Below are 27,083 nucleotides of genomic sequence, written 5' to 3'. Positions count from 1 at the left end.
GTTGCATTGGTACCGTATTCCCCATGGTAATCACTTGTTGCATGGAGTCAAACTAAAAATGAGTTCGGGGTTAGCAGCAAAAGGGGCTGGCTCTTCATTTTTTTCTGTTTTATTTTCTTACATGGGATAGGTAAAAGCCTATATAACACATTGTGTTTCTATTTAATAAAACTCTGATTCAAGGTTTAAAAAATCGCAACGTATCGGCCGATACATATCATTCCAGCAACATCCCGATACATAGAACACTACAAATCCAGTAGTTTCGTTCCTTTTCGTTTGTATTGGATCGATATGGACCCGTATCGGGTCTGTATCGACCGATACAGACCAATATTTTGAATGTATTGGCCGATACATATTGATACAGACCAATATTTTGAATGTATTGGCTGATACATATTGTAATATTAGATTCAGGAAGTGGGGTGAGATTGCTAACTGTTCCCAGACCAAGACAGTGATGGGTGTGTCTTGGACCCCCCTTCCTGCAGGTTTCATAAAACTAAACTTTGATGGGATTTGCAGAGGGGATTCTGGACAATCAGGGATTGGGGGCGTTTTTTGGGACGAGAATGGGGTTGTTCTAGCCATGTTTTCAGGCCCCATTGGAGTGGGTGGCTCTCTCAGAGCCGAGATCCATGCAGTTATGGAAGGAATACAGAAAGCTAGGGAGATGAATATCAACAAACTCATAATTGATGGGGATTCGGAGGTGGTCATAGGATGGCTAAATAACGACAACAGTGGTTTATGGCATTACAGTAATGAGAGGAGGAGATTTAGATGGCTGGTTCGAGGAATGGAAGTTAAAATCATTTGGGTAAAAAGATCAGCTAATTCCTTTGCTGATGGGTTAGCTAAACAAGGGGTGGAGAGGGAATCAATGTTTTGGGCACAACTGTAAATTTATTTCTTTCTCTTTCTTCTCTTTTTTCCTTTCTTGGGGCTCAACTGCATTTGGAAGATAATAAAGTTTGTCTTCCTCTTTGTAATTTTTATTAAGATTATATAATGAATTGTGTTATTGATAAAAAAATTTAGATTCTCTCTCTCTCTCATAAATAAGCCTATTTAATAATTCTTTGTCTTTCTAATAACTCCTACATTTAAGGAAACTTGCCCTAAAAACTCTTAATCTCTTATAATTATTACCTCTCTCTTAATAACTCCTCTCTTAATTAATAATTAATTACTACATTTATGACATTATTCAAATTCAAATTTTAATTTGACCCGCCATTAAAGCAATAAATTCGAAGTTGACTTGCCATTTGTTGAGAATGTGTATTTGGCTTTAGGGGTATTGTTGTCTTTTCCTTTTTTTGTATTTGGGCGCCCTTCTAGGGACATGGATGTAATTTCAGATTTATCATATAATAGATATTCTGGGTGTGAACAGTAACACCCAAGTTCTCTCCCGTAACTCTTCTTCTTTCTTCCTCTTCCTACATTCGACAACTTGGTATCAGAGTGGGAAGAAGCCTCGGACTAGATCCTCTGCCAACTCCCGAACTCATGAAGACCTGCTGACGTCAGACCGCCGCCGGATGATGTCAACAGTCCGTACAGGAACCGGCGACAACCCTTGAATCTGATGTACTCTGGTTCGCCCTGATTTTAGGGTTATTGTGGTATGGTTCTTATCTTTCATCTGATGTGTCTGATTTTTCCCGGATTTTACAATAAAAAAATTACAGAAAAATACTGGTTCGATGTTGGACTTTTTCTTCCTTGTTTGAGTTCGATGCATGCTTGAAACTTATTGGTTTTGGTTTATTTGGCATTGCTAAAGGTATGGGAAGTGGTTACACATCCTTGTAACCTCTGATCTTTCTATGGGGGTCTTTTTTCTTCCCAATATTGCCGCTAGTTCAGTTTTGGGCCTCCCATTGGATTCCAACCGAGCGTTTCCCATCTTTTGTGGGTCTTGTGCGTGTCGGTTGGTGGTTGTAATGCTGTAGAACTGTTAAAAGGCCTACCCAACTCAAATGGGTGTGCCTAAGGAGTTACTAACCTCTTCTGGAGTGCTGCCGGGAAATGTCGATGTCTCCAGTGGTATGATAACCACTGTAAAACTTGATGGAACCAACTTCCTTGAGTGGTCTCAATCAACCAAGCTTACCATCGGAGGTAGGGGTAAGCTGCGATTTATTACTGGTAGGGAGGAGAAGCCAAAAGTTGATGACCCCAAACTTGCTAGATGGGAACAGGATAATTCCTTGGTTATGTCATGGCTGGTGTGTTCAATGCAGCCACATATTGCCCACAATTGTATGTTCCTCTCCACTGCCAAGGATATTTGGGATCGTGTTACAGCCACGTACTCTCAAGCAAAAAATACAGCCCGAGTCTATCAACTCTGAAGAGAAGCCTGTAATATATGTCAGGGGGAGAGGATTGTAGCCATGTACTTCTCATCTTTGCAGTCTCTATGGGAAGAAATAGATCATTTGGAGAACTTGCAATGGAAGAACCTTGGGGACGGTGAATAGTATTGGAAGTATGTTGAGAAGAATCGAGTGTTTGACTTCTTGGCTAGATTGAATGGTGAGTATGATTTTACCCGACAACACATCTTGAGTGCAAATATTATTTCCCTTGCTACTGCATTCTCCTTAGTGCAGGGAGAGGAGAGTAGAAGGTTTGCTATGATGTAGACCTTAGTGATGGATCATTTTGCCTACATGTCTTCAATGTCCAAGTCGAGTACAAACAAATAGGGTGCTAATGAAAAGCATGAAGATGTGGTATGTGATTACTACAAAAGGCCGAGACATACGAACGATAGGTGTTGGAAATTGAATCCACATTTAAAGCCTGACAAGTTTAAAACCGCAACGAAGGGTAATGCTCATCTTGCTACTGTTGGAGCTGATTGCCCTCCTAATGTACAGGCTCCCACACATGGTTCCTCTGATGTGATGGAGAAACTCAGGATTCTGTTGATTAAGCTTGAGAAGTCTGGGCTCTCTACCTCTACTAGTTCCAGTAATCCTTCTAGTGCTTTTGCAAAATCAAGTACTGCACTTACTTGTCAATCTTCTCCTACTAGCTCCTGGATTGTGGACTCTGGAGCTAGTGCACATATGACTGGTACGTCTTCCCACTTCACCTCTTATAAGTTGACTCAAGGGGAAGGAAAAATCACTGTAGCTGATGGATCTCAGACCCCTATCTCTGATTTGGGGGAGGTTAAGCTTACTCGTGATCTTTCCCTGAGCTCTGTCCTTCATGTCCCCCACTTGTACAAGAATATTTTATCTGTTAGCACTCTTACCAAATCTCATAACTGTTCAGTGACCTTTTTCCCTTCTCATTGTGTTTTTCAGGACCTGAGAACAGGGAGGACGATTGGAATTGGACATGAAGCTGATGGAGTTTACCTTTTTGATCAAACCTCTGAGCAAGGATTACTATGCCAGATTGAGTCATGTCATGATGAAAATTTGAGTTTTTTGAAGTTGTGGCATTGTCGCCTCGGTCATGTGTCTTTTAAGTCCATTAAATTTTTGTTTCCAAACTTATGTCAGTCTAAGTCTAGTTTGGGTATGCAATGTGATGTTTGTCATCTCTCAAAACAATGTAGAACTATATATCCTGCAAGTAATAGAAGGAGTGATGTTGCTTTCAACTTGATACACACTGATGTTTGGGGCCCATACTCTATTCCATGTATGGGCGGCTATAAATATTTTATATTGTTCATTGATGATTACTCCAAGATGGTTGAAACACAATTTGAAAGGCAAATAAAGATAATACAGTCTGACAATGCTAAGGAGTATTTTGAAAAGCATCTGCGATTATTCCTTGAAGGAAAGGGAGCAATTCATCAAAGTTCATGCTCTTATACTCCGTAACAGAATGGTGTAGCAGAGAGAAAAGACAGATATGTTGTTGAGGTGGCAAGAGGCCTTCTCTTCCAGATGAATGTACCAACTCGATTCTGGGGAGATGCAATTGAAGCAGCAGTGTATCTCATTAATAGACTTCTTTCACGATTGCTTTCTCTTCAATCACCTCATCAACTTTTGTTTCCTAAGGATCCTATTTTCAGTTTGTCTCTCAGAGTCTTTGGTTGTAGCTGCTTTGTTCATGACATGAGTCCTTCTCGCCTGAAACTTGACTCTAAATCTGTCAAATGCATATTTTGGGGCTACTCTCCAGTCCAAAACGGGTACAAGTGTTTTGATCCCCATACTGGCCGAAGGTACATATCTAAGGATGTTACATTCCTTGAGTCTACTCCATATTTTCAGTCCACTCGTCCTTCTCTTCAGGGGGAGAGTGTTTGTGAAGATCTGACTCCTTTTTGTTTTCCTGTTCCTACCTCTATGGACAGTCCTAATTTGTCTTCCCCTTGTAGTAACAGTATTCATGTTCCTCCTCCTCTCCAACGATCCTGGCAACAGTGGTTTATAAGGCGTAAAAGGAAGGATACTCTTGAGGCTGAATGTCCACAACAATCGAACCGCCCGATCCATGCAACTTTGAAAGCAACCCTGAACTTCCTTCTATTATTATTGATCTTGATGTCTCACAATATGACCTTGACCTTCCCATTGCAGTTAGAAAAGGAAAAAGGAAATGCATTGCCTATTCCATCACTAACTATGTTTCTTATGATGCTCTTTCACCCTCCTATCATGCCTATGTTACTACTATCTCCTCTGTCTCTGTTCCTCGTAATGTTTCAGATACAGTTCGGTCATCTTAGTGGAAGGATGCTATGAACCAAGAGATAGAGAGGCTCTCTTAAAAAACCATACCTGGGAGCTTGTTCCTCTTTCTGAAGGCAAAGTTCCAGTGGGTTGCAAGTGGGTATATACCATTAAACATCAGGCTGATGGATCAATTGAATGATACAAAACTAGGTTGGTGGCAAAAGGATACACCCAAACATATGGGATTGACTATCAAGAGACCTTTGCTCCTGTAGCCAAAATGAACTCTATCCGAGTTATTATGTTTCTTGCTGCTCATTATTCATGGCCTCTATATCAGATGGATGTGAAGAATGCCTTCCCAAATGGAGATCTTCAGGAGGAGGTATACAAGGATTTACCACCAGGGGTAATCTTACCCAACAATGAGGGGAAGGTTTGTGGTTTAAGAAAAATCTCTTTATGGGCTTAAACAATCCCCTAGAGCTTGGTTTGATAGATTCGGAAAGGCTATTCTCAAAATTGGGTTTACACAATCACAAGCGGACCATACTTTGTTTATACGAAGGGTTAATGACCTACTCACCTTGTTGATAGTGTATGTGGATGATATTGTTGTCACTGGAGATGATCACTCTGGGATAAACCAACTAAAGTCATTCCTTGCTTCTGAGTTTGAAATAAAAAATCATGGGAATCTCAGATACTTTCTTAGAATCGAAGTGGCAAGGTCAAAGGGAGGGATATTCATTTCACAGAGGAAGTATGTCCTTGATCTCCTTCATGAGGTTGGGAAACTAGGGTGTAAGCCAGTTGAAACTCCTATTGACTCCAATCATAATTTGAGCACTGATGATGGAGATATTATTCCAGACAAGGGTGTCTACAAGAGGCTTGTTGGTCGGCTTCTTTACCTGTGTCTGACTCGACTTGGTATATCCTATGCTGTTAGCATGGTGAATCAGTATATGCACAGTCCTAGAACTTCACATATGCAGGCTGTCAACAGGATTCTCGCCTACCTAAAGGGGTGTCCAAGTAAAGGAATGCTATACTCTAACCAGGGACATCTCAAGGTTGAGGCTTATACTGATGCTGATTGGGCAGGTTCTATAGATGGAAGAAGATCCACCTCCGGTTACTGCACCTTGGTAGGAGGTAATGTTGTGTCTCGGAAAAAGCAAAAAACAATCTGTTGTTGCCCGATCTAGTGCTGAAGCTGAATACAGAGCTATGGCTCATGGTGTATCGGAGTTGCTATGGTTGAAGTCTTTGTTATCAGAAATTGGGATCCAAGCTGAAACCCCAATGATGCTACACTGTGATAATCAAGCTGCCATAAACATTGCTCATAACCCTGTTCAACATGACCGCACAAAGCATATTGAAGTTGACAGACACTTCATTAGAGAAAAGATAGCTAATGGAGAGATATGTGTGCCTTTTGTTAGGTCAGAGAACCAACTTGATGATTGCCTCACTAAGGGTCTCAACAAGCCAAAACTTGATAGAAACTTGAGCAAGATGGGCATGATAGATATCTATGCTCATCTTGAGGGGGAGTGTTGAGAATGTGTATTTGGGTTTAGGGGTATTGTTGTCTTTTCCTTTTTTTTGTATTTGGGCGCCCTTATAGGGATATGGATGTAATTTCAGATTTATCATATAATAGATATTCTGGGTGTGAATAGTAACACCCAAGTTCTCTCCCGTAACTCTTCTTCCTCTTCTCTTCTTCTTCTTCTTCCTTTTCTTCTTCTTCTTCTTTTTCTTTCTTCCTTCCCTCTTCCTACACTTGACAACTCCATTAAACCAACATATTTAAAACTACAAATAAGAAAGGTAAGGAGAATTGAACCATAGTAATTTGGTTGTAATAAACATAAACAAACCACTACACTATATTCAATTGTTGATTATAATTGTATGTATTATTATTCTTAAGCAAATATTTTTTTTTCATAATGGATGGTCATTAATTAATGTTAAAATTGATTATTAAAATTTATATACTAATAAACATTAATATAAATTATATTAATTTTCTGAAAATTAATACACATTTTACTCCTTCCATTACCTTCAATGATTACCAATTTGTCTCTATATCTCACATTTTATATAAACTATTGAGGTATGGGTTTGTATGTTTAAATAACTTGTTTTCTTTACAAGTGTTTAAATAACTTATTTAAGGTTATATAAAATTTATATTTATTGTTATTAATGTATTTTTTTAAGATTTATATAAGTTTCCTAACGTATCCATGCGTATCTTGATTTTTCATATGTGTCCATGCGTATCCAAAGCATATCCCGAAACGTCTCTTAGAATTGTCTTTCTGATACACCTTACGTTTCTGATACTTTGAACCTTGCTCTGATTAGTTGACCATAAAAAGATTGACTTTTTAATATGGATTCCCATGGGATGTATGTTTAGATGATTCTTAGAAATGGGATGAGGACAGTGATATTGTCTATTAGTAGCTCTATGCCATGTAAAGCTCTCTTTGGGATATTTTAAGAGAATGCCAAGAAAGAAAGTAAAGAAAGAAAGAAAAACCTGATGCCCAGGATCTTTAGCTTAAAATTTGCTTCCAGAAAGGGAATGATTTGCTTGTAAAATCTCTTATATATTAATTCAGTAAATAACATTTCATGCAAGAGATAAGTGCTATTAGTTCTTGAAAATGATTAAATTCTATCTGCTCTTCTTTTAAAAGTTTTGTACTTGGTTTTCTAGTAAATCATTACTTTGTAAGTTCATATTTTAAAAGGAAATATATCCAGATATTTATCTTGGCTGCACTGTTTTATTGCAGTTAGCTTGCTCAGACGTACAAAATCTAATACTATTGTCCTTGCTGGGTTAAGTGGTAGCGGGAAGACTGTTCTTTTCTACCAGGTAGGCTTTCTACCTAATGTTTGTCCTTTGAAGGGTTTGTTTGCCTATTCATACATGTCTCTGAATGTATCTCTCTGTTTGTGATGTATAGCTGTGTATTTTGCCATATGAAATCTGGATACAAGGTGAATCACCTTGTGATTGACATGGTGGTTTGTCCTAGCTAAAATGATGGTTTCTCCATTTTTATGCCAGCTTCGAGACGACTCTTCACATCAAGGCACTGTTACATCTATGGAACCAAATGAGGGCACTTTCATACTACATTCTGAGTCCACCAAGGTAAGACAATATGGTTAAGTATGGTTTGTTAAACCTACCTTTTGTCTAACGTAGAAAACAAATTTCATTTTGATACTTCCATTGCTATGTATTTTTCATAAAAAATTTTCTCCAAATTGCTATGACCCAAAATGCATCTCTTTGGTTTTCAAAAGAGGAAACCTACCGCGACCATCAGGTAGACCTACCAGAAGATAAAGGCCACATTTTGTATTTGCTATGTACCGTGCTACTATATGGGTCCATCTAGACACAGCTATCCATTTACATACTTTCGTGATTAAATTTTCACACTTTCTGGTTGTTGTACAAGAGAACACTTCCGAGATGGCATTTTGCATCGACTCAATCTTATTATTGTTTTTTAGCTTTCTGAGAGGAATCTCCATGATGTAATGTATTTTTCAATCCTATATGTGCCTGGTGCAGATTCCACTGTTAGACCATTGGGGTTTTCCTCATTTCCTCTGTAGTTGATTTTTTTATAAGCATTTGATTGCTGACTACATCTTATGTTCACCCATTATAGTAAACAAATTCTTTTCCATTTTTCTTGACAATAAAAAAAAGAAAATTTATTCATCATAAAACAAAAAGATTACAAATCATATGCTATAAGTGGTGAGATATTACCCAAAAAAGAGAAAAGAAACATACAAAAAGCATCATCAGTTCCCCCCTATTCAAAGTTCAATACGTTCCAAAACCTAGAGCCAAACGACTCTTTGCTTTTTCAATTACCAAAAAATAAAAAAGACTCTTTGCTGTCCCCCTTGAATTCTGGAAGAATCAGAACCCATTCCATAATCTTATTGCAGATTCCAAAAGCAAGTTGGTCATGAGTTTTGTACTTGTCTTAAAAAATTCTTCTATTTCTTTCTTACCACAATTCTCAACAGAGTGCAAAAGGCACCCAACACCATATGATCTTTACTTTTCTATTTCCATTCAAAGCTGGTCAACAAACAATGATTTAATTCAAAGATTTTGGGTTGCACATATCCATTTTGAATACTGAGTAAAAACCCCAAATAATCTTTGCATGGCAACAGCCAAAACAGAGACACTCTTATCTTCTAGAAGACAAAGATAACATCTTCCTGCCAATTGAATGCCTCTACTCTTGATATGGTCTTATATAAGAATGCTGTCCAATGCAAATGCAACAAGCCAAGCAAATGTTTCCACCCTAGGAGGGATAGGATTACCCCAGACGCCTTTCACAAATTCCCTTTCAACTTGATTCCTTGCCAAAGCATCGTAGAACGATGTCGCAGTGAAAACTCCCTTCCACCATCTTGAATCAGCTATTTCCAAATTTAATTCCCCCACATGAAACTTAGCTAAAAGATTAAACATTCCTCAATTTCCCAATCAAAGAGAGGTCTTCTAAACTTCAGGAATCAAACAACTGCATTTTGAATGATTTCATAAAATTGAGCAATTGAAACATTTCTTCTACTTAATCTATACATCCTTGGGCAAAGTTCATATAATTTCCCAATCCCCAATCAATCATCCTCCCATAACCTAATGTGTTATCCATTCCCAACATCAAAGGAAACAAAATTCAAAACAAGCTGAGTGAAAGTTCATTATGCCCTTCCATACACAAACTCTATATGATGATTTAACCTCATTCGAATCCCATTCCCTCACAAACCTCCATAGCAACTTCCCCACGAGTGCTTTATTGAATACCCTCACCCTCCCAATTCCATGGTCCCCATCCTTCTTGTCCTTGCAAACCTTTTCCCACCTCACCAGAGCATAGTTGACGTTGAATCTAAAGGATCTACTGCTGGATAGATACCTTTGGCAGCTAATCCTCTTGATAGTACGGTAGTAGCATCTAAATGTGCAAATGTCGTGGCAGGAGCAGGGTCAGTCAAATCGTCCGCAGGTACATAAACTGCTTGAATAGAAGTTATGGACCCCTCTTTGGTCGAAGTAATTCTTTCTTGCAAAGAACCCATTTCTGTACTAAGGGTAGGTTGATAACCCACGGCAGAAGGCATTCTGCCTAATAGGGCAGATACTTCCGATCCCGCTTGGACGAAACGGAAGATATTGTCGATAAATAGAAGTACGTCTTGTTCATTAACATTTTCTTGTCCCTAGCATTCTAGAGAAACTTCCTCTTGTGGGCTCAGTGTTTGGAAAGGGATATTGTGGTTCAATCAAGAATTTAAAGCTGCAGTCAGGTCCAAGTTGGGGGATGGGTCAAGGATAGGATTTTGGCAGGATGAGTGGTGTGATGTGGGGAGGTTAAGTGAGGTATGCCCAAAGCTGTACAGGTTGACTGAGCATCACATAGCAGTTAACAAGTGTTTCGGAATGAGGGGAGATCAGATTGTTTGGTGCCCCAAATTCAGAAGACCATTGCTGGATCAGGAATTGGAAGAATGCATTCAGCTATTGGAAAAACTACAGGAGGTTGAGGTTTCACCCTGCTTGAGAAATGGACTGTGGTGGAAAGAGTGCAGGAATGGGTATTCACTGTGAAGTCATTCTACTTGGCGATGGTGAAGAAGCAGCTGGTTTCAGATCAGGTAGGGGGAGTTTGGGGGAACCCTGTTCCACCTAGAGTGGAAGCTTTTGCTTGGTTGGTGGCATTGGATAGTGTTCTAACAGTTGATCACCTAAAAAGTAGGGGCTTCTCCTTAGCAAGCGTTTGTGTTTTATGCTACTCAGATGAAGAGACTGTTTTCAACTTATTCTTCTCTTGTAAGACAGCACAAACCATTTGGAAATTCTACTCCTCTCTTTTCAAGCAAAGAGTGTTTCAGCCAAGCTCTACAGCAGAAATCTTTTCTTCTTGGCCAAGATTTGAAGGAAGTAGGAAAGCAAGGATAGTTTGGAGCTGCATCCCCTTTGGTGTGTGTTGTCTCCTGTGGAATGAAAGAAATAGAAGGCTCTTCGAAGAAAAACTAAAAGAATTAAAACTCTGGGGGCTCTGGTGGGAAAGTTAGTAGCGGACTGGGTTTGGGTGCTCCCAGATTTTGATCAAGCTAGCAGATCAGATTTTGGGGAGAATTTTTGGAGCGTGTTGGAAATTCAAAATGTGTAATTAGTTTCAGTTTCTGGTTCAGCTAATGTATTCTAGACCAGAGCAGAGTTTCTTTTTGCTTTGTACTTCTAGGTGCCATCTTGTCACCTATCGGATTTGGATTATAACTGTTTTATTTTTCTGACTAATGAATTTTCTTATTATTCTTCAAAAAAAAAAAAAAGAAAAAGAAAACAAAGCTTCTGCAACTGATGCCGGTACCTTAAGCAAAGACAAGTAATAAATTGGAAGATCACTCTTGATTAGGGTAATCTTTCCTCCCAACAAGTATTTCTCTTTCCAACTTGCCAATCTTAGATCAATTCTGTCTAAGATAGGCTGCCAACTATAATGTGATAAGGACCTTGCTCCAATTGGAAGTCCCAAATATGTGAAAGGGAGCTCCCCCACCAAACATCCCATGGCTCTTGCACAGGCCTCCAACTCTGAATGTGGATTTTCACCCGCCTAATCATCACACTCTTTTAATCAGATTTATTTTCTGCCCTGCCACCATTCCATAACATTTCAAGACTGCTCTTAATCTTAGGACTTAGTCAACAACAATATCGGAATATCCAAAAAATCAAAGCATCATCCACAAATTGCAGGTGTGAAATCATCATCTCCCCCATTTCCTACTGTAAAGCCTCCAAATAGCCCCTTTCCGCCCCTCTTACTAACATTCTACTCATCACTTCTGTCGCCAAGACAAAAAGTATTGGAGAAAGTGGATCATCTTGTCTAATGCCTCTTGAAGCTTGGAAAAATTTTGTGGATACCCCATTAACCAACATGAGAAGGAAGTTGAAGAAATACAAGCAAAAATCCATCTCCTCCATTTCTCCCCAAACCCCATTATATCAAGAACCTTTTCCGAAAAACCCCAGTCCACATGATCATATGCCTTCTCAATACCCAACTTGCATATCAATATGCCTTTCCACTTCTAATTCATGCATCTGTGATTCTATACATTCACTTTCAAATGACTCCATCCAAAATTTGTCTCCCTCCACCAAAGCCATTTGAGTATGACCTACGGCTTCATACAATACCATTTTCAGCCTTCTTGACAGTACTTTTGCAATGATCTTATATGGGCTGGTAATTAGGCTTATTGTCATGATGCCTTCCACCCTATAAGTATCCTCCATCTCAGGAGTTAGGAATAATCGAGATAAAGTGGCATTTGCACTCTTCTCAATTATCTTATCAATCCGCAAGTCCTTAAACCTCTCCACGATATCTTTTTCAGCAATTCCCCAACAAGACTTAAAGAAAGAAATATTGAAACCACCTGGCCCTGGAGCATTGTCTCCCTTCACCTTATTTGCTACCCAAACTTTCTCTTCAAATTCCCTTTCCAACCATGATTTTTGAACCTCTCCAATTTTTCCCTTCCACAAATCACCAAGGAAGCAATTTCTAATTGAGAATAATTTGATATAGAAGCCCTTGATAGTTTCAATGATTTCTTCCTAATCTCCACCACCCTTTCTTCCTCTTCTAACCTAAATATGTAGTTTCTTCTTTTTCTCCCTCTTGCCATTATATGGAAAAAAAGTTATATTATTTATCCCCTTCCTTTAACCATAATCCCTTGATTTTTGTCTCCACATCACTTCCCCAAAGTGAACTTTTTTTTCCTTTTTTTTTTCAAAATATTCCTTTCTCTCCTCCCTTCATTAGACAATGCATCCTCTTTGATAGGAGTCAGACTAGCCAACATCCCCAAGTCCATGACACTCAGGCCTAGAAGATCTAGGGAGCACAGATTCAGCCCATGAAGCCACCAGTTCGATTTGTCTATATCAGAAAGCCACGTAAAGGGCACTAGTGCGGGTGTAAGGCAGTGGTGGTCTTGGTTCTAAAGTTGAGAAGAAGATGAGAAGGGGAGATTAGGGTTCAGTTAGGGAAGCTTGGGGAGAGAAAGGATGATCAGATGAACAAACGAGTGAGTGAATGATGGAATGATCTTCGTTCTATCAGAAGGACCTCTATTTATAGAAGTAGAAGAGGGCACGTATGTTCGTGGGATGGGCTCCAAAATATTCCTAAGGCGGTTACTCGATTGAGTGCCTTGATTCAATAGGTACACGTGTCAGATTGTAGGGTGGGGACCAGTTGTCAGTCTGTGCAAACCACAATTACCTCTTCCTCTATGATCCTACCATGTGTCACATGTAGAGCATTTCTGTAGATCTCGTACACCTGTATGGCATTTTTGTCTTTTATAGAGAACTTTTTTTTTTTTGATAAATGAGACTAGTTTTATTAATTTAAATAACAAAAATACAATCAGCATAGGAGGAGGCACGGAATGTCACCCCCCCCTAGGACAGAACCATATACACCAAAACTGCCCAAGCCTGAAACACAATTACAAAGTAGCCCAAAATAGATCTCCCCTTGACACACCCCTTGCTTGGCCAGAGAATCAACCATTGCATTTACTGATCTTCTGACCCATTGAAACCTGACAGTCATATTACTTGTCATCCATTTAACTTTCTTTAACAGATCCCTGTAGCCCCAACAAGCTGTTTTTGGGCTAATTAACCAGCCTACTACTACCTTGGAATCCTTTTCTACTAACAGATTGTTCACTCCAATTTGACTAGCCATGTGTATACCTTGTACCGCTGCTTGTAGCTCTGCCCTTATTGAACCGCCTTCACCCACTGGTCTTGAAAATAGAGACAACATATTGCTGTCTTTGTCTCTCAGAATCCCACTGATTCCGGATGGCCCTGGGTTACCTTGGCAGCTTCCATCAAAATTCAATTTTACCACACCATCTGGTGGGGGATTCCATTCAACTTGTGATTTGATCTTGGTGGAGACTGTAGCAGGCATTGCAGCCCTCCTTAAGTCATCAAATGAGTAATCTGCCAACAAGTGTGAAGATTTTAACCATGAGATAGTCCTTGTCAATATGCATTCCTTGATTTCAGCAATACTTCTTTCCTGTTCTTGAAATATTCTAGCATTTCTCTCCTCCCATACAGTCCACAACGTAGTAGCTTTGATACATTTCCACATTAACTTCTCTCTTTTTGTCGCTCTCCCAAAAGCAGCCGGAGTGAACAGTAGCTTTACTTCAGAGGGCAAATTCCACCTGCACTTAAATAATGAAACAAACCAATTCCAAATATTGGTAGCAAAGGAGCATGATATCAGCAAATGGTTACAGTCATCACCCTTCACTTTACACAGAAAGCACCAATTCGGGGACAAACACATAAAAGGTTTCTTCTTTTGCAAGTTTTCCACAGTATTGATCTTACCATAACCCAACAGAACACTGCTATTTTGGGGGGAATTGGTCTTGACTAAACCTCTTTAACGGGAAAGACCTGAGAGGAGGGGTCGGAGCAAAGGGCTTTAAAGAAAGAAGCACAAGTGAATGAGCCAACTGGGGTTAGGGACCAGACCCTTCTATCTGGGTTATGGGGGTCCAAACACACCGAATCTAGAAGCAACAACTCTGAAACGCAAAGAAATTCTTCATCCCTTAACCCTCTTCGAAACCCAAAATCCCAATTTAAAGTCAAAGGGCAAAATAGGGGGGAAAGGAACCAAGAAATGGGTTTCTTTTTAGAGAGGGAGATGGAATAGAGAGAAGGGAAACAATCTTTTAGGGGTTGAGTGCTTACCCAAGTATCTTCCCAAAAAAGAATGGAGTTTCCACAGCAAGCATCGTACCTTACAAAATTGAGGAATTTAGGGAGAATGCCAGAGATAGCCTTCCAAGGTGTTGTAAGCAAAGCCCTTCGGGATACCCCCACATCTCAACCTGATTCAAAACAGCCATGGATACTTTTCACTACTTCATGCCACAATCTCTCCTTCTCCAGGGACCACCTCCAAAGCCACTTACCTAAAAGAGCCTCATTCTTACTCACCACGTTCCCTAATCCTAGGCCTCCTTCTTCCTTGCTCCGACACACCACCTCCCACCTAACCAAGTGATATTTATTCTCTTCACCAGGTTCCCATAAGAAATCCCTCATCAGTTTTTCCAACCTCTTTGCCTCCCTTTTAGGAATTCTAAAGACTGACAGGAAGTATAAAGGCAAGTTGGCTAAAGTTGCTTTAATCTAAGTGTAGAGAACATTGATGTGGGCCCCACAGCTGTGGTCCCACTCTGTCCATAGGGTAGAATGTATTTACTTACAGCTGTGGTTATTTTGCTATTCTGTTATTTCTAGTTTCAGTTTTATATTGTTTGTTATTTGTTAGTAGTTATGATGTAAACACCAAGGGCAGATATGTCCTTTCATGTAACTAGCATAACCTATATATATTAACTTAAAGTGGCGGCGACAGAATATTGACATTCTGTAATTCTCCTCAAAATCTGTGTTCTATTGCTCTTCCATCACTCTTTCTTCTACATCTTCTTCACTTTCTCTTCTCATCGAACCTGAAATCTCTTAGTGATTAAGACTGAATAGCAGTCTTGAAAACCTACATGGTATCAAAGCCAAGTTAGGGTTTTTCATGTGAGTCTAATACCAGCCGACCACATGAGAATCTCCTAGGACTGAAAGCTGAAAAGGAGTTCACAGACTGATTCTTGGAGATCGCCAGAGGTAGTAGCAGCTGTTTGAAACTTGCTAGGGTTGCCGAGTGTTGGTGGTCAGGAAGGATCAGAGAAGACTAGGGTTCAGGTAACCCTAGAAGGCAGCGAACTTTTTTTTCCTTGTAAGTTGTTTACTTTTTAATAGAAGTTCTTTCAGAGAAGATAGGTTGGACCTATCTGGAGGGGAAGGCCGAACCATTCTAGCTCTTTCTCTCTTCGATTTCCTAGGGTTTTATAGCAAACCCTAGACCGAACTGTGTTTCTCTCTACTCTAGGGCTTGAAAGTGATCTGCGGCAAGCCCTAGTGGTTGACTGAACCCTGTGATCTACCTAGAGCTACTCTTAAGTTGATTGGTAGGTCCGATCAGATTCTAGGGTTTCTTGTTAACCCTACTGCAAGCTCATCTATACAGTTTGGACTGTGCGACTGAATTGCTTCCTTTCAGGACTGATTAAAACCCTACTGCAAGCTCATCTTTATAGTTTGGACTGTGCGACTGAATTGCTTCCTTTCAGGACTGATTAAAACCTTAACTTTCCCTAGCATATCAGTTTTGTTTTAAAGCTGTTCTTAGAGTTCTAAGGGGGTTAGAGATCTACGGACAGCTACTGCTGTGTTGGCTAGTTGGTTTCAGATCAGAATTACTTCGGTTTTGTGCACATACACTGAGAACACAGATCAGGCCTATACTTTTTTGATTGTGATTGGTGATTCAAGTACTGTTTTTGAGACTTGACAGAAATGGAGTCTAAAATTCAGGCAGAAGGCAGTCTTGGGAACATCAGTTATGGTGGTATTTCTGAGATGGGTGGTCAGATTACGACTGTAAAGTTTGATGGATCAAACTATTTGGAATGGGCCCAATCAGCCATGATGGCTATTGGTGGAAGAGGTAAATTAGGGTACCTCCTGGGAGATATGAAAGAACCTTCCAAGGGAGACCCGACATATACCAAGTGGATGCAGGAAAACTACTTGGTTATGACATGGTTGTGTAATTCTATGCAGCCTCATATTAGCCGGAATTATTTGTGGGCAAAGACAGCTAAGGAGATATGGGATGGTATGAAAGAAACTTACTCTCAACCCCTTAATGTTGCCAGAGCATATGAATTGAAATGTGAAGTGAACACCCTTAAACAAGGAGAGAAACCAGTATCGGTCTACTTCTCTACCTTGAAGTCCCTGTGGCATGAGATTGATCACTTAGAGACTCTTGAGTGGGAGAGTCCCAAAGATGCTCAGACCCATAGAAAGCACATCGAGACAAACAGAGTGTTTGAGTTCCTGGCGGGACTGAACTCAGAATATGATATTGTGAGGCAGCAGATTTTGACTAGAGACAGTGTGACTCTCTCTCAGGCTTACTCATTTGTACACAGTGAAGAAACCAGAAGGAAGGTCATGATGCAACCCATATCAGCCTTTGTAGCGGCTACACCCAAATCAGGGGGTGACTCAGAGAAAGACAGGAGGAAGGAAGACAAGAAGGATGTAGTATGTGAACATTGTAAGAAACCCAAACATACAAAAGAGACATGTTGGAAACTGCATCCCCACTTGGTTCCTGCGAAGTTAAGAAACAAGAAGGGCATTGCTCATGTAGCCATGAACACTGATTCAGCATCCTCATCTGGCACAAAAGGAACATCTTTGGAGACCTTAGCTGCAGTCCGGGCTGCCCTAATACAGCTAGAAAAGGAGGTTGGAAATTCAGCTCAGCCACCGCAGCCTCCATCAGACCCTGTCACATCTGCCTTCGCCCATTCAGGTACTCGAGCTTCAGCCTATCATGCCTCAGCTCCAGGTACTACTGAACCTTGTTGGGTAATAGACTCAGGTGCATCTGATCACATGACTAGCTTGCCTTCACTGTTTACTACTTACCATTTGTCTTCTGGTAGGGATAAGGTATCTATTGCTGATGGCTCCCTGGTTCCTATTTCTTGGAAGGGTGACATCAAGCTTTCAGTTACTATCTCCCTATCATCTGTTTTGCATGTGCCTAAGCTTGATACTAACCTTCTTTCAATCAGTAGTATTACCAAGCATATGAACTGCTCAGTAACCTTCTTCCCTGACCGATGTGTTTTTCAGGACTTGGAGACGCAGAAGGTGATTGGGACTGGCCGTGAGACGGATGGGATCTACCTGCTCGGGGAGCGGTTCTGTCAGGGAGAGTCAGTAGAGAAGTTGTCTTTTGTTTCTCACAGTGTGAGTCCGGTTATGCTTTGGCATAACCGATTAGGTCATTTGTCTTTGCGATCTTTACAGAGTCTGTTTCCTACTTTATTTGAGTCTATTGAGTTGTCTCAGCTACAATGTGAAAGTTGTGAGTTTGCTAAGCATTGTAGAAAGCCTTATTTATCGAGTAATAAAAGGAGTGATAATTCTTTTGATATTGTGCATACTGACGTTTGGGGGCCTTATCATATCCCTTCCATGGGTGGGTACAGATATTTTTTGTTATTTGTTGATGACCATACCCGTTTTTCTTGGGTTTATCTCATGCGTTCACGAGACGAGGTACCTTCCCTGACCCAAAATTTTCACCAAATGATCCTAACCCAGTTTGATGCCAAGATCAAAGTTCTCCGATTTGATAATGCAAAGGAATACTTTGCTAAATCATTGACATCTTATCTTCTTCATCATGGGGTTATCCACCAGAGCTCTTGCCCTCATACAACTCAGCAGAATGGAGTTGCCGAGAGGAAGAATAGGCACATTTTGGAAGTGGCTAGAAGCCTCATGTTTACTTCCAATGTCCCTATTCGCTTCTGGGGGGATGCTATCCTCACGGCGGTATACCTTATTAATCGGGTCCCTTCCAGGGTCCTTGATATGCGATCTCCTTTTTTGCTTCTACACCCACGTGAGGACTTGTTTTCTATTCACCTTAAGACATTCGGTTGCACTTGCTTTGTTCAGCTTCTCGGACCCCATCTCTCCAAGTTCGAACCCAAAGCCTCCAAATGCATCTTCCTTGGTTATGCACAAACTCAAAAGTGTTATTGCTGTTATGATCCTGTCTCCGGGAGGAAGTTTGTCTCCATGGATGTCACTTTCTTTGAGGGGACACCCTATTATCCTCGGGTTGCCCCTCAGGGGGAGATTAGTGAGAGTGGGGGTTTGAGTTCTTGTCTTCAGGGGGAGAGCAGTGAGAGTGGGGCAGTTCCTTTACCTATTCCATTGGGTGATGAGAACTGCAATGGTGAGGGTGGTCAGAGGGATCAGGAGTTGAGGGTTTATCACAGGCGGTGCAGGCAGGTTGATCCTGATCATCAGCAAGTCCAGACCAGCTCCAATCTCATCTGCAACTCCAGGTCCAGATACTTCAGTCCCAGAGCCCATAGAGACTTCCCCTACAGATGATCTTGACCTTTCAATTGCAGTCCGTAAAGGGAAACAACATTGTACCACATCCACAACCCACTGTATTTCCCATTTTCTATCCTATGGTCGCCTATCTCCTACCTACAGGTCCTACTTTAGCTCCATTTCCAATGTCCCTATTCCAAGAACAGTGCAAGAAGCCCTATCTGTCCCTGAATGGAAAGATGCAATGCAAGTTGAGATGGATGCTCTGTTGAAGAACAACACCTGGGAGGTAGTTGATTTGCCAAAAGGAAAGAAACCAGTTGGATGCAGATGGGTATTTACGGTGAAGCATAATGCAGATGGATTTATTGAGAGGTATAAAGCTCGGTTAGTTGCAAGAGGGTTTACACAGACTTATGGCATAGATTACTTGGAGACATTTGCACCGGTAGCCAAGATGACTACTATTCGAGTTCTCTTGTCTCTTGCAGCAAGTCACACCTGGCCTTTATACCAAATGGACGTGAAAAATGCCTTTCTGAATGGAGATCTGCATGAAGAAGTTTACATGCGTTTGCCTCCTGGATTCTATGATGCAGATGTAGGTAAGAAGGTCTGCTGGCTCAACAAGGCTTTGTATGGTTTGAAACAGTCACCTAGGGCTTGGTTCGATAGATTCAGACTAGCACTTGTGAAGTTTGGATATGTACAGGCCCAGTCAGATCATACCCTATTCATCAAGAGGGTGGAGTCCTCTTTGACACTGTTGGCAGTATATGTTGATGATATTGTGGTCACAGGGAATGATAGCCATGAGATTGAGTCTCTTAAACAGCTTCTTCACCAAGAATTTGAGGTGAAGGACCTTGGTGTACTCCGGTATTTTTTGGGTATTGAGGTTGCTAGATCCAAACAGGGGATCTTTATATCTCAGAGGAAATATGTCCTAGACCTGTTGGCAGAAACTGGAAAGTTAGGTGTCAAGCCTGCAGATACACCAATTGAACATAATCACAGGATTAGTGCCGAGAGTGGGGAGCTTCTTGAAGACAAAGTTATGTTCCAGCAACTGGTAGGAAAGCTCCTATATCTCTGCCTCACTCGGCCAGATATTACTTATGCTGTTAGTGTTGTCAGCCAGTACATGCATTCTCCTAGAACCACACATCTTCTTGCGGCAGAAAGAATCTTAGCCTACTTGAAGAGATGCCCAGGTAGGGGTATACTTTTCAAGAACAACAATCACATGAAGGTGGAGGTTTATACTGATGCAGATTGGGCTGGGAGTGTTGATGATAGAAGGTCTACCTCGGGATATTGTGCCCTTGTGGGAGGAAACCTTGTCTCCTGGAGAAGTAAGAAACAAAGCGTTGTCTCCCGGTCAAGTGCTGAAGCAGAATACAGGTCCATGGCCAATGGAGTGGCTGAAATCCTATGGCTAAGATCTCTACGTGAGGAGTTGGGTATTAAGTATGAGAAGTCTCTGATGCTGTACTGTGATAATCAAGCCGCCATTAATATAGCACATAATCTAGTACAGCATGACAGAACCAAACACATTGAAGTTGACCGCCATTTTGTGCGAGAGAGGGTCTCATCTCAAGAAGTATGCCTCCCTTACATCACATCCAGTATGCAACTAGCAGACATTCTTACTAAAGCAGTATCAAGAAAGAAGCTAGAGGCGGATCTATCCAAGTTGGGAATGATGAACATATACTCCCAACTTGAGGGGGAGTGTAGAGAACATTGATGTGGGCCCCACAGCTGTGGTCCCACTCTGTCTGTAGGGTAGAATGTATCTAGTCACAGCTGTGGTTATTTTGCTATTCTGTTATTTCTAGTTTCAGTTCTATATTGTTTGTTATTTGTTAGCAGTTATGATGTAAACACCAAGGGCAGATATGTCCTTTCATGTAACTAGCATAACCTATATATATTAACTTAAAGTGGCGGCGGCAGAATATTGACATTCTGTAATTCTCCTCAAAATCTGTGTTCTATTGCTGTTCCATCACTCTTTCTTCTACATCTTCTTCACTTTCTCTTCTCATCGAACCTGAAATCTCTTAGTGATCAAGACTGAATAGCAGTCTTGAAAACCTACACTAAGTAACTCTACCCCCTTTGGAAATATAGTTTCTCTTCCAGGCTGCCAATCTTTTTTTTTTAATTTTTCCACCACCAGGTTTCAGAACCTACTTTCTTTTATAGACTACTTTTGTACCTCTGTTTATATTTGCTTGTGCTCTGTGGTAGAGGACTGTGGCTTACAAGGAGGATGGCTGTGGTTATCCCGCATCCCAACCTGATTCAGAACAGCCATGGATACTTGTTCCCATAAGAAATCCCTCATCAGTTTTTCCAGCCTCTTTGCCTCCCTTTTAGGAATTCTAAAGACTGACAGGAAGTATAAAGGCAAGTTGGCTAAAGTTGCTTTAATCAAAGTAACTCTACCCCCCTTGGAAATATAGTTTCTCTTCCAAGCTGTCAATCTTTTTTCGAATTTTTCCACCACCAGGTTTCAGAACCTACTTTCTTTTATAGACTACTTTTGTACCTCTGTTTATATTTGCCTGTGCCCTGTGGTAGAGGATTGTGGCTTACAAGGAGGATGGCTGCGGTTATCCCGTGGTAGTAAAATTGGGGTAGTGTGTCCATGGTTATCTTGTGTTATCAATAGTCACGATAGCGTGGTCGCCATTATTTTGTGATAATATGATTGCGATATATACATTTATTCCCGTGCAGCGGGAAGCATGCATTGTGCGTGAATATGTAACAAGGCCATACCTATATAAGGCCCTTAGAGTTCGTTATGTATCTAAGAAAGAATATCACCATTTCTCATTCCTTTTCTCTCCCTCTTCTTCTCTATCTCTCTCTTGTATTCAGGTGGCAGAGCTCCTTCAAAGTAACTCAACCAGATCCGATTCGAGTCTTATCACTCTTCCTCCAATCTATTCAGCCTTGTAGCTCTGTTTTCTTGTTTTCACATTTCCAAAAACTTGATTATTCCACAATTTTAAATCCTCTTTCCGCAAAAGAAGTTTTCTCATAACCACATAACCTGCTCTTCCTCGCACTCTAGTTATTCCATTTTTCTTCCACAAATTGCAAAAGGTGTGGATGCCTCAACTGCATATTCTCAAATCTGAATGATCTTGGACCTTCAAACCTCACATTGGCTTTGTGATCTGATATTGAAAATGTTGAAGCTTCCTGGATTACTTTTGGAAAAAAGTTCTTCCTATTCGCCATTAACCAAAAGTCTGTCCAGCCTCCTAAAAATAGGAGGATATTGGCCATTAGTCCATGTAAATTTTGATCCCACTGTCCTAATTTCCATCAAACTATTCCTTCTTACAACATCCCAAAACTTCTCATAGCACTACTCCCCCCCGCCTCCAGTTGGCCCATAAACATTGGAAACCCAAGCCCTCTCCCTTAATCCCAAACAATCCAATACTGAGGACAACGAATAATCTCCTTTGGAATAATCCACCTTTGACCATTTTAAATTATCCCAAACTGTCAACAAGGTCCCTACAACTCCATATGCTTCAATTACCCCCCCCCTCTTCCAGTTCACACCTATCCGAACCCCATATCATACAGAAACCTACTTTCAACCCTTTCCATTTTCAAGACTAAACAAGAGGAATCACTTCTATATAAATCTTTCTTGCCGTGTCTTCGCCTGAATTGCACCTCAAACCATCTGTACTAGAGGAAGTTTGCTCCCACTCTATAGATGCAGAGTGTTTATCCAATCAATTACTTTGTATTTATATTTTTTATTCAGAACAATAAGTAATAACTCATTGATAAAAAAACTTGCTAACTTGGTACGAACTCTCCTGCACAGAAGGGAAAACTACATCCTGTCCATATTGTTGATGTTCCTGGGCATTCCCGCCTTCGACCCAAGCTCGATGACTACTTGCCTCAAGCAGCTGGCCTTGTTTATGTTGTGGATGCTGTAGACTTCTTACCAAACTGCCGTGCTGCTGCAGAGTACTGAGCTTCAACTTGGTGGCTTTGTGAAACACATGCATGCTTCTGCACACACATATGCTCTCAAACACAAAGAATCCAACTTAATTATGATAATTTTCTCCATATGCTAGGTACCTATATGATATTTTGACAAAGGCAAGCGTTGTGAAGAGGAAAATCCCAGTACTGATACTATGCAATAAAACTGACAAAGTGACTGCACACACCAAGGAATTCATCAGGAAACAACTTGAAAAGGAAATGTAAGATTTTAACCCTATAGCTTTTTTCATGTTGTGTAGATGAGAGATTGAATGGTAATCCTACTATATAGCTCCTGACATTCTGATTAACATGGGATTTCTAGCCAATTTGATATCTTATTTGAGAGCTAGACAATCCTAATGTGTGTATTTTGAAGCTGGGGAAAAAATACCAACATACATATTTTTTTTAATAATTGAAAGAGGAATTTATTAAGAAAATATGAAAACTGTTACAAGCATCCCACTGAGAGGTGCGAGGTGCGAGGTGCGACCTCCCTTAAAAATGTAAAGCACTATATACAAGGTAACCCAGTACAAATGTTCCCCCATAACCCCTTGTTTAGTAAGATAATCTGCCATAGCATTAGCCAGACCTGCCAACCCAATGTACGCTAAACATTCATATTTCTTAATATAACCAGCTGGCCTTCTTTGAGAGGTTCTTGTAACACCAAATGACTGAGTTCGGATCTGTTAACCAACCCACAACGATCTTGGAGTTTCCTTCAATTTGAAGATTCTCGACACCAAGTTGATTAGTGATCTGAATACCTTGTAAAGCTGCCAACTACTCAGCCCTATTTAAGTTTCCTATTCCCACTGGGCCCAAGTACACGGCTAAAATATTAGTCCTTATCTCTCAAAACCCCTCCTATACCAACATACACCAAACTATCAAATATTCAGCATGAGCAGTTGAAATATGAATTTTAATTGTACAAAATAATTGTGAAAAAATTATTTAACATACAATCCTTTTAATGATTGAATTTAAGGATAAATGTCATAAATCAAAGGGCAGAAGTTATGGTTGTTAAAATAAGCTCTGCTTAGATAAACAAAGAAAACCAAAGGTTTATATGAGATATACACTGATATAAATAACATGTAATATATAGCATTAGATTTTGCAAAGTGTAGCATTAACTAACCATTGGTTTTTGAAAATAAGAAAATAGAAGACATTGTAAGACATATATGTGCTAATAAATGGTATTAAGGCATAATTATGCAAGGACTATGAAATGGGCAAATTTGTTTTTATTGTTTTTTATAGCTTGCTGTCTTTATTTATTCATAGGTTAGTAGAAGCTAGAAGTTTCTCAAAGCCATCACTGCCCATTGACAAATAACCTATTTAGCCACATCTTGGGATGATGACACCCTTGTTGTCTGGATCCATGGGGGAAGAATGTGAAGATTCATATGGTTCTGGCCAGTTACACTTCTCTCCAAAGAAAAATCCATTTAATTTTCCACCTCCTACAGCAGAACAAAATTTACAAAAAAAATGCTATTCCTGTAAACCTTTTCCTTAGCAATTCAGTCCATAAAATCCACAAGGACCATAAATTAGCTTCAGTTGTGGGTAAACCATGCAGAACTGAGCTCCAAATTGCAAGCCTGTACTTTATTGTATATAAAGGGCAGTCCAGTGCACGAGGCTCCCACCAGTGTGAGGGGTATGGGAGGGACAGATGTACACAACCTTACCTCAAAGCAGATGAGTATGGACAAATCCTGTCTCACTATTATATTCTATCTCAAAGCAGATGAGTATCTTTTGTCACAAAGACAACATTTATTTTACCAGAAGGAAGAAAATGTAATCATAGAGGTATTCATCTTAAAGATAAAATTAAGGCATTTCAGATTTTCCAGTTCTAAAACATTTGGACCAAAGAATACATTCTACAAAATGAAAAACAAGAAATACAAGTATCTTTTCAACAAATCTCTCTTACTATTAACTGATCATGTCAACACAACATTACGACCAGTGTTTTAAAAGGTGCACCTCAGGCGCGCCTAAGTGTATTTTAGGGTATGTGCCTTGCCAAGGTCCCAGGTGCAGCACTTTCAAAAGGTGAGCAGCACCTGGTTGGCCTTGCACTTCAGCCCAGGCATGCACCTTTTGAAAATTTGTGTATTTTTTCTATTATTTATGTTTAGCAGTTGGGTCGGCGTCTCCACCCCCAAACCCCAGACAAGGCGAGCCCAAACAACTTTTAACTTCAACAGAAAAATGGGTGTTCGTTTCTTCCTATCTCTTATTTCTTAAAGTGCAATCATACAACTTTTTGTTTTCCAATGATACCCACAAAAATACAAACAAAAACTCTCATATATAGGGTCAAAATGGATATTTGATATTTTTTTTATAATTTAGAATTCAGAACAACATTCTCTGCATGCAGAGTTCAGAGGAAAGAAAAGTTCACTAATACCAATATACTTCTTAATGTAATTATTGCACTTTCAGATGTCAGATTTCAGAGCAAATGAATAGACCCTTAGATAATAGGGCCCGAGCCCAAGCCCAAGTTGATCTAATAATATGTCCAAGCCCGACCGGGGGTCAGGCTGGGCTGGTTGGGCCATCGGGCTACTTGGTCCATGAACAGGTCTAGCAGCAACTAAGGCCTTTTGGGACAACTCTGGTTTGTATGTATTTGTCAGTTCACTGCTATTAATCTTAATAAAATACTTATTCATCAAAAGTTTAAGCTGTTTCGAGCTGTTCATACAAAATGTAACTGATTCTAAGCATGGTAAACATGGTTTGAGAAGGGGGTTGATGTTACTGCAGGTTGGACGCCATGAAAAGAATGTCTATTCGTTGGACAACAATATCTTAGTTTACACCAGATAATGTTCTCTGAACTGAAAAAATAAACTTCTCTTTTGGTTGTCTATGAACTTTGCAGAGACAAACTACGGGCATCAAGAACTGCCATATCAGCAGCTGACATAACTAACGAATATACTCTTGGCGTCACCGGAGAGGCCTTTGCATTTTCTCAATGTCTTAACACGGTGGCTGTTGCTGAAGCTTCTGGACAGACGGGGGAAATAGTGCAGGTTGAACAGTTCATCAGGGAACATGTTAAACCTTGAAGCTATCCTTTCATGTTTTCAGAGTTGGCATACTTTTGATGATCGAGGGATTCCATCAACTCTGCTTCTTGATTGTCATTGAAAAGACTTGTACTTTTGGTTATCGGGGGATTTCATTAACTCTGCTTCCTGATTGTCATGAAAAACTTTCTCCACTCTTGCCTCCAGCTCTCGATCACTGCTGGTCAGAAGCAATATTAACTTTTAAAGAACTGGGAAACCATTTTAAGTTATTAGAAATTCGATCTGTATCCAATATAATTGAAGACCTATGTGCCGGAAGTCCAATTGTTGGGATACCCTAGCAATTGTCACAGGTACCACTGAAGAGTAGATTGTTCAATGGATATTATTTTTTATTTTCAAAGTTATGTTCAATTAATTTTATTGCATTCATCATCATCATCATCATTGTCATCATCATCATCATCATCGTCGTCATCATCATCAACATCATCAAATCACTTCTTAAGGGTGTTGTATATGGTCATTTTATTTTATCACTTATTGTAACACTATTAAATTGTATTTGTTTGTAATGTAAATCTGAGTAGGATATAAATTCTGAATCCAGTTTAGTTTTACATCCGTTTGTGTGTAGCTATGATTTTCATTAGGATTGTCAGCAGACTTTGGTTGTGTTTTGTATTGGTTAATGTAAATTTTTGAGAAATTGTTGTCATATCACATCAAATAACCATTTCCTGAATTCCATTAAAAAAATACAAGCATTGGATTAGGTGTTGGCATTTAAAGTAGAAACACTAAATTTGTCGTTTCTTGAAGAAGCAACAATGGTATCCAATGTTACATTGATAACTCCAAGCATTTGTGATAGAAAAAAAATATATATTCTCATAAAACTTGTATTGATCAACTTAAAACGTTACAAGTAAAAGTGACAAAATGGTACGGAACACAACCTTCAAGATACTGATAGTCAATCTAACTATCTTGCATTTGGATGTTAAAACTTGCATCGGTTTTATAATCTAACTCTATGTGGATTTCTTCACGCCATCTAATCCAATAAAAATTTGAGCTCGATGCAAGGTTCAAAGTATCGGAAACGCTATGCGTATTGGAAAGGAAAATTTAAGAGAC

General features: G+C 39.9%; 1 protein-coding gene across 12 annotated transcripts in view; it reads left to right on the top strand.

The window, feature by feature from the left end:
- Positions 1 to 26,361, top strand: part of LOC104592832 (uncharacterized) — a 61,016-nt gene extending 34,655 nt beyond the window's left edge. For all 12 annotated transcript variants that reach the window (XM_088900351.1, XM_088900344.1, XM_088900349.1 and 9 more), the window contains 5 exons: positions 7,493 to 7,575; positions 7,771 to 7,857; positions 22,685 to 22,833; positions 22,947 to 23,078; positions 25,790 to 26,361. In XM_088900351.1, coding sequence (XP_088756477.1) covers positions 7,493 to 7,575; positions 7,771 to 7,857; positions 22,685 to 22,833; positions 22,947 to 23,078; positions 25,790 to 25,979 — 641 coding nt within the window. In that variant the 3' untranslated portion in view covers positions 25,980 to 26,361. The remainder of the gene's footprint in view (positions 1 to 7,492; positions 7,576 to 7,770; positions 7,858 to 22,684; positions 22,834 to 22,946; positions 23,079 to 25,789) is intronic.
- Positions 26,362 to 27,083: the final 722 nt, after the last annotated feature.

This window comes from Nelumbo nucifera, chromosome 3 (genome assembly GCF_055504915.1).
Source record: "Nelumbo nucifera cultivar China Antique chromosome 3, China Antique-T2T, whole genome shotgun sequence".
NCBI classification, from domain to species: domain Eukaryota; kingdom Viridiplantae; phylum Streptophyta; class Magnoliopsida; order Proteales; family Nelumbonaceae; genus Nelumbo; species Nelumbo nucifera.
Note: the sequence above shows the minus strand (reverse complement) of the source record. Positions and strands in the feature narration are given on the sequence as shown.